This window comes from Trachinotus anak, unplaced genomic scaffold, assembly GCF_046630095.1.
Source record: "Trachinotus anak isolate AG129_WGS33_773 ecotype Australia unplaced genomic scaffold, CSIRO_AGI_Tana_v1 ptg000031l, whole genome shotgun sequence".
NCBI lineage: Eukaryota > Metazoa > Chordata > Actinopteri > Carangiformes > Carangidae > Trachinotus > Trachinotus anak.
Genome location: NW_027273882.1, coordinates 6,713,563 through 6,725,059, shown reverse-complemented (window position 1 = coordinate 6,725,059; position 11,497 = coordinate 6,713,563). Strand labels below are relative to the sequence as shown.

Genomic DNA, 11,497 nt, shown 5'->3' with positions numbered 1-11,497 from the left:
CAGGACTCAGCAATGGCAGGAGCGCGTCTGTCCTCAAGACCCAAAAACGCCTCCTTCACCTCACAGCCTGCTTCAGTGTGAGCCACATACCGCGATATGACAGAAATCTGAGCTTGGTTTGTGACATCTGTGGTCTGGTCTGCTTCTACAGCAACACATTGGGTTGCACTGATCTCCTTTTTAATGTCATTTCTAAAGACATTAGCGACTGCTTCGGTTAAATCCTTCAGTATTCTATTTGACAAGCCAGAAAATACAGCGGATGTCTCTAAATGTCCAGCTAGCCCGTCATCTTTCTCAGCAAAAGCATGGAAGAGTCCAACATAGTTGCCACGATTGGCAGAGCCTGTACTTTCATCATGTCCACGAAATGCCAGCTGCTGTTTGGTGAGGAAGCAGGAGGCATTGATGAGATCTTTTAAAACCTCTCGGTTCTCTTTGACCTCAGCATCAAGTCTGTCCTGGACGGTTCTGGATTGAATGTGAGCGGTTGATTGCTCATGTTTGACGAGGCGTCTTTGGAAATTCCTCAGGTCACAATATCCCATCTGAGTCCAGACATGGTCACAAGTTGAGAACAGAAGGCAGGAAAAGCAGAAAAGGCGGTTTCTTGCTGGACACCCACACAGCCAGCCTTTTCATGTGCAGCACTCCGTTTGAACAGACCGGGTCTTCTGTCCCGCAGTCTGAAGCAAACCCTTCAGCTCCGGCCTTGGTCTTCCTTTAATTATTACCACCTGCTTCCATTGAAAGTCCAGCTTAGAAAACTGTTTGAGTTTAGATATGTAATCCTCCATTTTGAAAGTAAGGCCAGACAAGAGGAAAAAATAAACGGATGGCTGCACTTGACCTGCGAACTGTAGATTGGAGTCGCAAGAAGAATCACTGGGATCATGAGTGCCTCACCATGAGGCAGGAGAACTGCGGGCCTCACTGAGCACCTCTTCGCAGCCGCTTTGCTCAGCACAAGAAACACGTTACACACATAAAACACTGTACATTAAATACATCAGCTAAACTATGGAAATTTAGTTCATATAGCAAAAGTGTTTGAACATTTTAACAGCGACAGACAGAGAGACAGCAACACGGTCTCACTGCACAGCATGCAGCACAGTCAGCCGGGGCACTGCGCATCTGGCGCATCTGGCTGCTGCCTCACTTCTTGAATTACAAAAAAATAAATACATCTAAAACTGGTGCAGTTAGATAAAAAATAACTTTATAGTGCAAACCACTGGATAAATAGAACCATTTAATTATTTTACATTTTTTTCTTTCCATGATGACAGGTGAGGCACGGCCTCTCCTGTCTCCCCTGACCGCAGGTCACTGGAAGAGAGAGTCCCCTCACTCTTACTGACAGTTTACTCTGTATGCTGTAACACACACACACACACCAGACTTGTCCGTGACTCATCCCTCCACCAAGTTTGGTTGCAAATCAGTTTTAGTTTCTTTTTGTTTAATCCTTCTGTCAAACAAACAAACAGGTGAAAACAGAACCTCCCAGGCAGAGGTTTATAATAAACTATATATGTGTCAGCTGTAAAACCTGATCAGTTTTTAAATGTGAGTAATAAAATATAACATAGTAAGCAACTGAATTTGTCAAGTTGATTATTTTTGTCCCTGAACCAAATGTAAAAAAAGCAATTTTAAGACTTTATTTTATTGATTTGATTTTCATTTAAAAAACATTAGTGACACGATGTTGTTAATTTTCACATTACACTGAATGAAATTGCAGAAGTAAAAGTTTTTCAGACGAAATGTTTGTGCATGGTTTTAAAAAGACATGATGGTCGTGTCTTAAACTCTCCTAACACACATGTTGTCCTCACACACAGTGATTATAAGGTTATGTATATGAGATAATGTAGCAGGAACTATTTTCTTCATAAAGATACAGTGGAGCTCATCTTCAGCTCATTAGAGGATCAGATCTAGTGGACAGATGATGGAACTGCATTATCTGATCTGTAGTGAACATGTTGAAGAGGAAAGGTGAGACTCTATGTCAAGGCCAAATAGAAAACTCAGTTAAGAGAGTCTTACATTTTGGCCGTAAAAGCTGAGCACAGCCATCTTTGAACTAGGGCTTCATTTTTGATCTCAACTACACACCTGTAAAGTTTCACGACTGTATCTTGACAGACACATTTAAACAACTGCCAGTACTCAAAACCTCCTTTATGGTAGTTCCCACTCAGTAGGTGTCTCCAGGATACAGTTTGCCATAATGACACACACACACACACACACACACACACCCTGTGTGAAAACAATACCAGCCATCTAACAGGTAATGAAGCGGAACAAGGAAACAGAAATACATCCAACAGACTGAGTTTCTGATACAGGTTAGACCGGTTTAGCTGTCACTTTTCTGATGTTTTTAGATAAACGTCCTCATAAGAGTCATGAGGATGTGACTCGTCCTCAGATCAAACACACACAGACTCCAGGACTGACGAGGGAGAATGAGCAGCTGCTTCTCTCCAAATGTTTCCTCTACACATGAAGGTGGAAAGTGTCTGTAAGTCGACCTGAAGTCAGTTCAGCAGGTGAGAATGTGTAAATGTCTGAACAGGATCACTGTGGTCACATTGTGTTGTATCACTGTTTGACTGGACAGTAGAAATGTTTCTTCATGGTGATTCCTTGTTTCAAATATTTGATGCTTTCAGGAGCAAATGCTGTCAGTAATTTCTGTCTGAGTTAAAAGACAATGACTTGTATGTATTATTGTTAGTGTTCACAGGAAGAATAAACAGCAGTTAGATTCAGTTCAGATCATTGGTGAAACATGTAGTTTGAGTCAGAACTGGTCAGACAGCTCGGCTGTTGCTATTCCAGGTATTTTGTACAGTGTTTGTGTGATGTCACTGACCTGTGAAGTGAATCCTGTTGTAATGAAGCATGTTGTTGTGTCTGTGTGAAGGTGGGGGCTCTGCTATGAACCAGTGTGAGGACAGAGAGGAGGGAGCCCCTTCCTCTAAAACCACTCTGTGTGGGGAACATGAGAGCCAGACCAGAGCTCAGAGGTGAGATGAGGATCTCTAACTGTCCATGACTCTTCTCCATGTCAGAGCTCAGCACTCAGATCACTGCTCCATCATTATTCACACTCACTGTCACATCAACTACTCAGTAACAGCTTAGAAGAACTAATGATCAACTACTGACTGTCTGAGTGAACAAAGAGCCAACCACTGATTAGTCAACTGATCAACTAAGATCAGATCAGATCACATGTTGATGATTTTCTATCTTGACATCATCAAAAACCTTCAAACCATCAACAATCTTTAAAACAAAGTAATTATAAGAACAATAATAAAAAGGCATTTCTGTTTAATTAATTGTGTTTAATTGCAGGAGGGATGGAAGGATGATATTTTGGGTCTCTGAATGTCTGTATCCCAAACTCTGGCATCAGTCTTTCTGACTGATGCCAGACCAGGAATGTCCGCTGCAAACTATTTTTCATTTGTCTCTTGTTTGTATCAGGAGGCAGCAGCAGAGACCAGACTCTCCTGAACCCAGCTGTGTGTCGATGAAGAGTGATGGGTCTATGGGTCATCCTCTGACCTTCAAAGATGGACGACCTGCTGATGGAAGGTAAGAATTTGAAACTGAACTGAATTGAACTGAACTGGATTCTGAGAAGAGGAATCATGTCTTGGTCCAGAACTTCATAGTCTGTTGTAGGACTTAATGATAAATAGTACAATCGTCAACATCAGTCCACTTATACAACAGTCACATTAAAATCAGATCAGAAAGCAGAAAACAGACAAGTTTTTTTCTTGTCTGTTCTTCTGAGCAAAATCCAAAATCCTAAAACTACAGACAGTCACAAATGTAACCAAACATACAGTCAGTAGTACTGTCTACTATTGGTAGAGGAGCCAACAATTGTACTCAAGTAAAGGTAAGTATCAACATAACTCATTGTATTAGAGGACAAGGGTTTCTACTGAAAAAAACACTTGAGTAGTGAGTAACACAGTAAAGAAAATCTCTCACCACACTACTTTCTTTTCCCAACTGCTTTATTTGATGTGGATCTGACTGACATCAGCTCCACCACAGAGGTCCATCTTAGGTAAAAACATTTATGGTCAGTTTGTTATGAAATATTCTATGTAGACATTTTAATGATTTTCATTTTGTCACTTGTTTGTATCAGGAGGCAGCAGCAGAGACCAGACTCTCCTGAACCCAGCTATATGTCCTTTGAGAGTGACGGGTCTATGGGTCATCCTCTGACCTTTAAAGATGGACAACCTGCTGATGGAAGGTAAGAATTTAAAACTGAACTTTGTTAATACTGGCTCCTGACTGGTTTATCTGAGATACATACAGCCTTGGACTTATCCATTGAGACAGTAGTCACACGTATGACACTGAAGGAGTCAGCAAAGACACTGATGGAGTCAGTAAAAACTTTTAAAACTTTATGGGTTATTTCCACCAGCCAACCGAGATTTGAGCCAGTAGTCCTCATGGTCAGTCTGCTTTGGTGCTTTGGTCTTTCTTTGTCAGAGCCCTTTTCAGAAAACATGGTTTCTTCAGTAAAGGAAATTCTGGAAAGTGGCTTTCACCTGCGTATTGTACATGCACACACTACCAGACCAGCTACCAAAACAAAGAACAGAGAAACTCGGATTACAACACATATGAAAAGGGGGGCGGACTTTGTTCTCTGCTTAGGACGTCATTATTCCACTATATCTTTACACAGAAAATAGTTTATAGAACCTTTTTAAGTTGATGTTTTCTCCACAGAGTTCATCAGAAGAGTTCAGAGGTCCACAGTGATCAGTCTGCCCAGCAGCATCAACCAGACCTGGACTCCATATTTATGGTCTGTGCAAGTACAGTCACACTTTTGCTGTTTAACCACATCAAACACAAATTAACAGTCGCCATACTGCTCTGTTTAGACCAGCAGGCCTTCAGACTGACGTATGACTCACATTTTGTGTTTGAATTAAATGTTTAGTTTAACATCTGCAACTGTTCCAGCTGCTGGAGGAGAACATTTTCACTTTTGTGAAGAACGAGCTGAAGAGAGTCCAGAGGGTTCTGAGACCAGATTACCCAGAATGCTTAGAGAGTCAGAGGGAAGATGAGGAGGTGTTGTACAGTGAGGATGAAGAGCAGAGGAGGAGCAGAGAGGCATTTCTGAAGATCACACTGAACTTCCTGAGGAGACTGAAGCAGGAGGAGCTGGCTGACTGTCTGCAGAGCAGTAAGAGGATTTCTATAAAGATTTAACACGATGGTAGCAGAAAATGGAGGTAACATGGGAGAGATTTGCACTACTGGTGAAAAAAAAAACGCCTCAATTTTTCCAACTGTTATTTAAATTTACATGATTCAATGATTCTGTGTTTCTGAAATTAAAGTTTGGAAAAAATAATCATTTGAATCTTCTTGTTGAGCTGATTTTTGATTCATCCAGCAGCTGAACTCACTCGTTCTTTTTAGAGAGGAAAGTCATTGATAGTTAAAGATTAAAGTGAAAATATAATGTTTTACCTTCCTTTTGAAAATATTTACAGAGTTGGCCTCTGTGATATCTAGAAGTAGTGTGTTCCATAGTTTTGGTGCATCCCAGATTTTCCCAGATTGTTGCTGAGAACCTTGAATTAACCAGCAGTAGATGACCACAATGTTCCTGGAGGTATATAGTTAATCAGAGAGTTAACAATGTAGCTTGGTCCTAGCCCATTAAGTCCTTTGTATATAAGACCTTAAAAGAAAGCCAAAACTGGAATAATGTGCTCTATCCTCTTGGTTCTGGGCAATAGCCGAGCTGTGGAATTCTGAATGAGCTGAAGTCTCTCTTTGTTTTTTTTAAATTTTATTTATAAATGGTCGTACTTTAGCTTTTTCTCTAATGTGGAAAAATAATGTTTAGATTCTCTTATATTCTGAAGGATTCACTCACAGATTTCAAATCTTGTGTGTTCATTCAGGAAGTCATGCTGCATTTTGTCAATGTAAACTCAAATCTAACCTGAAGGAAAAGTTCCAGTGTGTGTTTGAGGGGATCGCTAAAGCAGGAAACCCAACCCTTCTGAATCAGATCTACACAGAGCTCTACATCACAGAGGGAGGGACTGGAGAGGTCAATGATGAACATGAGGTCAGACAGATTGAAACAGCATCCAGGAAACCAGACAGACCAGAAACAACCATCAGACAAGAAGACATCTTTAAAGCCTCACCTGGAAGAGATGAACCAATCAGAACAGTGATGACAAAGGGAGTGGCTGGCATTGGGAAAACAGTCTTAACACAGAAGTTCACTCTGGACTGGGCTGAAGACAAAGCCAACCAGGACATACACTTCACATTTCCTTTCACTTTCAGAGAGCTGAATGTGCTGAAAGAGAAAAAGTTCAGCTTGGTGGAACTTGTTCATCACTTTTTCACTGAAACCAAAGAAGCAGGAATCTGCAGGTTTGATCAGTTCCAGGTTGTGTTCATCTTTGACGGTCTGGATGAGTGTCGACTTCCTCTGGACTTCCACAACACTCAGATCCTGACTGATGTTACAGAGTCCACCTCAGTGCATGTGCTGCTGACAAACCTCATCAGGGGGAAACTGCTTCCTTCTGCTCGCCTCTGGATAACCACACGACCTGCAGCAGCCAATCAGATCCCTCCTGAGTGTGTTGACATGGTGACGGAGGTCAGAGGGTTCACTGACCCACAGAAGGAGGAGTACTTCAGGAAGAGGTTCAGAGATGAGGAGCAGGCCAGCAGGATCATCTCCCACATCAAGACATCACGAAGCCTCCACATCATGTGCCACATCCCAGTCTTCTGCTGGATCACTGCTACAGTTCTGGAGGATGTGTTGAAAACCAGAGAGGGCGGAGAGCTGCCCAAGACCCTGACTGAGATGTACATCCACTTCCTGGTGGTTCAGTCCAAACTGAAGAACATCAAGTATGATGGAGGAGCTGAGACAGATCCACACTGGAGTCCAGAGAGCAGGAAGATGATTGAGTCTCTGGGAAAACTGGCCTTTGAGCAGCTGCAGAAAGGAAACCTGATCTTCTATGAATCAGACCTGACAGAGTGTGGCATCGATATCAGAGCAGCCTCAGTGTACTCAGGAGTGTTCACACAGATCTTTAAAGAGGAGAGAGGGCTGTACCAGGACAAGGTGTTCTGCTTCATCCATCTGAGTGTTCAGGAGTTTCTGGCTGCTCTTCATGTCCACATGACCTTCATCAACTCTGGAGTCAATCTGATGTCAGACCCACAAACAACCTCCTGGTGCACCCTAGTGTTCGGAAGCAAAGCATCACATTTCTACCAGAGTGCTGTGGACAAGGCCTTACAGAGTCCAAATGGACACCTGGACTCTTTCCTTCGTTTCCTCCTGGGTCTTTCACTGGAGACCAATCAGATTCTCCTACGAGACCTGCTGACACAGACAGGAAGTGGCTCACAGACCAATCAGAAAACAGTCCAGTACATCAAGAAGAAGATCAGTGAGAATCTGTCTCCAGAGAAAAGCATCAATCTGTTTCACTGTCTGAATGAACTGAATGATGGTTCTCTAGTGGAGGAGATCCAACAGTCCCTGAGATCAGGACGTCTCTCCACAGATAAACTGTCTCCTGCTCAATAGTCAGCTCTGGGCTTCATCTTACTGTCATCAGAAGAAGATCTGGGTGTGTTTGACCTGAAGAAATACTCTGCTTCAGAGGAGGCTCTTCTGAGGCTGCTGCCAGTGGTCAAAGCCTCCAACAAAGCTCTGTAGGGAAAATTAAAATGTATTAAATCTAAATTATTTGAATTATTTAAAATTTTAGATGAGAAAAAAAACATTTAGTTTTAATCATTCATTTCTTTTCATCAGGCTGAGTGGCTGTAACCTCTCAAAGAGAAGCTGTGAAGCTCTGTCCTCAGTCCTCAGTTCCCAGTCCTCTAGTCTGAGAGAGCTGGACCTGAGTAACAACAACCTGCAGGATTCAGGAGTGAAGCTGCTGTCTGCTGGACTGGAGAGTCCACAGTGTACACTGGAAACTCTCAGGTCAGCATTCATCTAGATAATCACTTAATTACTGCTACTAAGGAAATAACTGAAATATCCAATTTCTTTTTTCCCAGTTATATTTGAGCAACCGTGGTTCAGTTGGTAGAGCATGTTGTCTGCTAATTGTAGGGGAGATATTATTCCCTACTCCCACTGGCCACATGTCAGTGATGGACACTTTATTGTTTCCCTTATTCCTGATTTTGTTGTTCAGTTGTTGAATACCAAGAATTTCTTTTGATTTTTTCAGCCAGTTGATGAAGAAATTGACCAAACATTAAACAGATAATGAAGTCAGATGTCTGTGTTGCTGACTAATACTTGACTATTGTCACAAATAACTCCAGTCTGGCAGGCTGTATGATCACAGAGAAAGGATGTTCGTCTCTGGCCTCAGCTCTGAGCTCCAACCCCTCCCATCTGAGAGAACTGGACCTGAGCTACAATCATCCAGGAGACTCAGGAGTGAAGCTACTGTCCGCTGGACTGGAGGATCCACACTGGAGACTGGACACTCTCTGGTATGGACAGACAATAAAAGCTCAAACTGTGGGTCTGTCTCTTCTCTTGTTGATCTCTGGGTGACATTGAAATCATTCATATCCACCATGATGTAGGATTTAACCATTTGTTCAATTTTTTTCCTGAGGTCTTTGATGGGATGGACACCCTTCATCTGCAAAGTGCTGATGATTAGATTCTCAAGCCTGACTACCCCAATTACCCAGACTTACTGCCTCAAATCTGTTGTCTTTCAGCACTAAGAACTTCTTAATCAATCGTTACATTGTTGAACACAAAATATAGTTTTGATGTTAGCAATAGTTTCTTAATTCATATGTAATCCATACATAGTGTTTGCAGTTCCAAGAAGGCACATCTGGTGAAGCAAGTTATATTGCTGTGATCCACCTGGTGCATGCCAATCTTCATGGTAACCTGCTCTACACAGAAGCACAAAGCCTTTGGTGTCCAATGACTCTAGGACCTCCCTTGTCGAAATAGACATATACGCAACTGCCAAAGTTTTTCTGCGCTGTAACATAGATCTTGAGAGGGAAACAGTGATGTATGAAGGCTTGTGGCTTCAGTTGGCTGATGGTGGAAAGTAGCTGGCCCCTGTTTAACTTAGCTTAGCCTTGTCTTGTATCGTATCTGTACAGAAAGACTAGCGTAGGCTGTACCTCTTTTAAGGGTGTTATTGGGATATCCCTTAAGGTTTGTTCATAAGTTACTTATACATACATACTTTTTTATTCATAGGTATTAGAAAAAAAAGCCAATGACCTCATGACAGCAGGAGGAAGATATTTATATTTATGAATGTATCCATAAGTCCACAAACAAAGAGCAGCACCTGAGTTCATTATCTCTTCAACACTGGATCCGACTGGATCAACCCTCCCCTTGCTGACCAGCTTCAAATTGGCTTAGTCCATTACTGCCACACCTTAGCTCACCTCTTAATAAGTGACTATCAAGTTTCTTTATTTCCTTTAATGTATTTTCCATGAAGACTAAAGATGTGTCCCCATTCCGGAGGACCAGGTCTATGAAGGTGTGGCCCTTTATAGCCATTGTTGACCACGAGGTCCAAACCAAAATGAGACAGTCTGGCCTTCAGAGTATTTTCGCTTGCGTCATCAGCTCTGCCCCCCACCAGGATCCACCCGTTGGATGCTTTGTTGCCTAGAAAAAGACGACTTCATTTCTTGGCCACATTTAAAGAAACCTTCGAAATGAGAAAGCTTAGTTGCGCTGCTGTGACACAATCGGTCATCAAATGCATCCTCCGAAGGATGCAGCCCCTGAATTGGGACACAGCTTAAGTCTGAGAAATCAGAGGATATTTGTTGAGTTAGAAATAGAAATCATAGAAATCATTCAGAGAGAAGGTCATCAGATACAGTTTTAATAATGAAAATGAATATGCTGGTCTGACTGTGTTTTATCCTCCAGCATGGACCATGGTGGGGAACAGAGAATCAAACCTGGACTGACAAAGTGTAAGTGTGTACATTTATTTTCATTCATTCACAGACTGATATGAAATTCAGTCAGATCAATTTGGCAGGAGGTGGTCCATCTAATGTCTCATTCAAAATAATGTGTCATTTAGTTTTTATGCCTCCACACCAGCAACAGGCCAGAGGCATCATGTTTTTGGGTTGTCTGTCCCTCCGTCCATCTCCCCCATTCTTGTGAACACAATATCTCAGCAACGCCTGGAGGGGATTTCTTTAAATTTAAAGAATGAACTGATTAGAATTTGGTGGTCAAAGGTTAAGGTCAGTCTGACCTTATGAAACATTTTTTGCTCATAAACTGCTAAAGTATTCTGTCTCTTATTCTCTCCTTCAGATGCCTGTGACCTCAGACTGGATCCAAACACAGCATACAGATTTCTAAAACTGTCTGACAACAACAGGAAGGTGACACTGATGAGCAAGGATCAGTCATATCCTGATCATCCAGACAGATTTGACTGCTGGCAGCTGCTGTGTAGAAATGGTCTGACTGGTCGCTGTTACTGGGAGGTCGAGTGGGAAGGAGATGCTCATATAGCAGTGAGTTACAAGGGAATCAGCAGGGGAGGAAACAAAGATGCCAGTTGCTTTGGAATGAATAAACAGTCCTGGTGTCTTCACTGCTCAAGGGATGGTTACTCTTCTTGGCACAATAAGAGAGAAGCTTCCTCCTCCTCCTCTTCCTCCTCTGTCTCTCACAGAGTAGCAGTGTATGTGGACTGTCCTGCTGGCTCTCTGTCCTTCTTCAGAGTCTCCCCCAGTTCACTGATCCACCTCCACACCTTCAACACCACATTCACTGAACCTCTGTATCCTGGCTTTGGGTTTGGGTTTGGGTTTGAGTCTCAGACCAGGCCTGGTTGTTCAGTGTCTCTGTGTTCAGTGTAGGAGGGAGAGACTGGCAGTTGTGATTGATGACAGCTGCTGAAGTCATTGGTCACTGTGAACCATGAAGTGATGATAGTACTGAACTGTTTCTGTCCTGTTTTATACCATTTCATGTTTTTAATATCACTGTTGAGTAATTCTGTTAAACCAACACAAACACAACAGCTGCCACCTGTTGCCAGTAGGTGGCAGTAGCAACAATCATGTCACATTGAGAGTGTTGGAGGTGGTGGAGGAAGTATTCAGATCCTTTACTTAGGTAAAAGTATGACCTTCACACTGTAAAAATACTCTGTCACAAGTACTGAACTGAAAATTTCAGTAAAACTAATCAGGAAAGTGAAGTATAATCAATTTTTCTGTATCACAAACAGATGCCAAAAATAAAAATGCCAAAACGTTTATATATTATATCATCAAATTATTATTACTGATGAAGCAACAACAGCATGTTATTGTTGAAGTGATTGAGGTGTTAAGTTCATTTGTAAATATTTTGTATTGGACTTAATTA

General features: G+C 42.0%; 1 protein-coding gene across 1 annotated transcript; it reads left to right on the top strand.

The window, feature by feature from the left end:
• The first annotated feature begins 2,486 nt into the window (after window positions 1–2,486).
• On the top strand, window positions 2,487–11,192 carry LOC139612517 (NLR family CARD domain-containing protein 3-like). Its single transcript, XM_071468154.1, is given in 11 exon segments — window positions 2,487–2,567; window positions 2,945–3,047; window positions 3,514–3,624; window positions 4,196–4,306; window positions 4,795–4,873; window positions 5,035–5,260; window positions 5,991–7,788; window positions 7,892–8,065; window positions 8,416–8,589; window positions 10,028–10,074; window positions 10,430–11,192. Coding segments are annotated over 10 exon segments (3,363 nt in total). The 5' UTR covers window positions 2,487–2,567; window positions 2,945–2,958; the 3' UTR covers window positions 10,984–11,192.
• The last annotated feature ends 305 nt before the right edge of the window (window positions 11,193–11,497 follow it).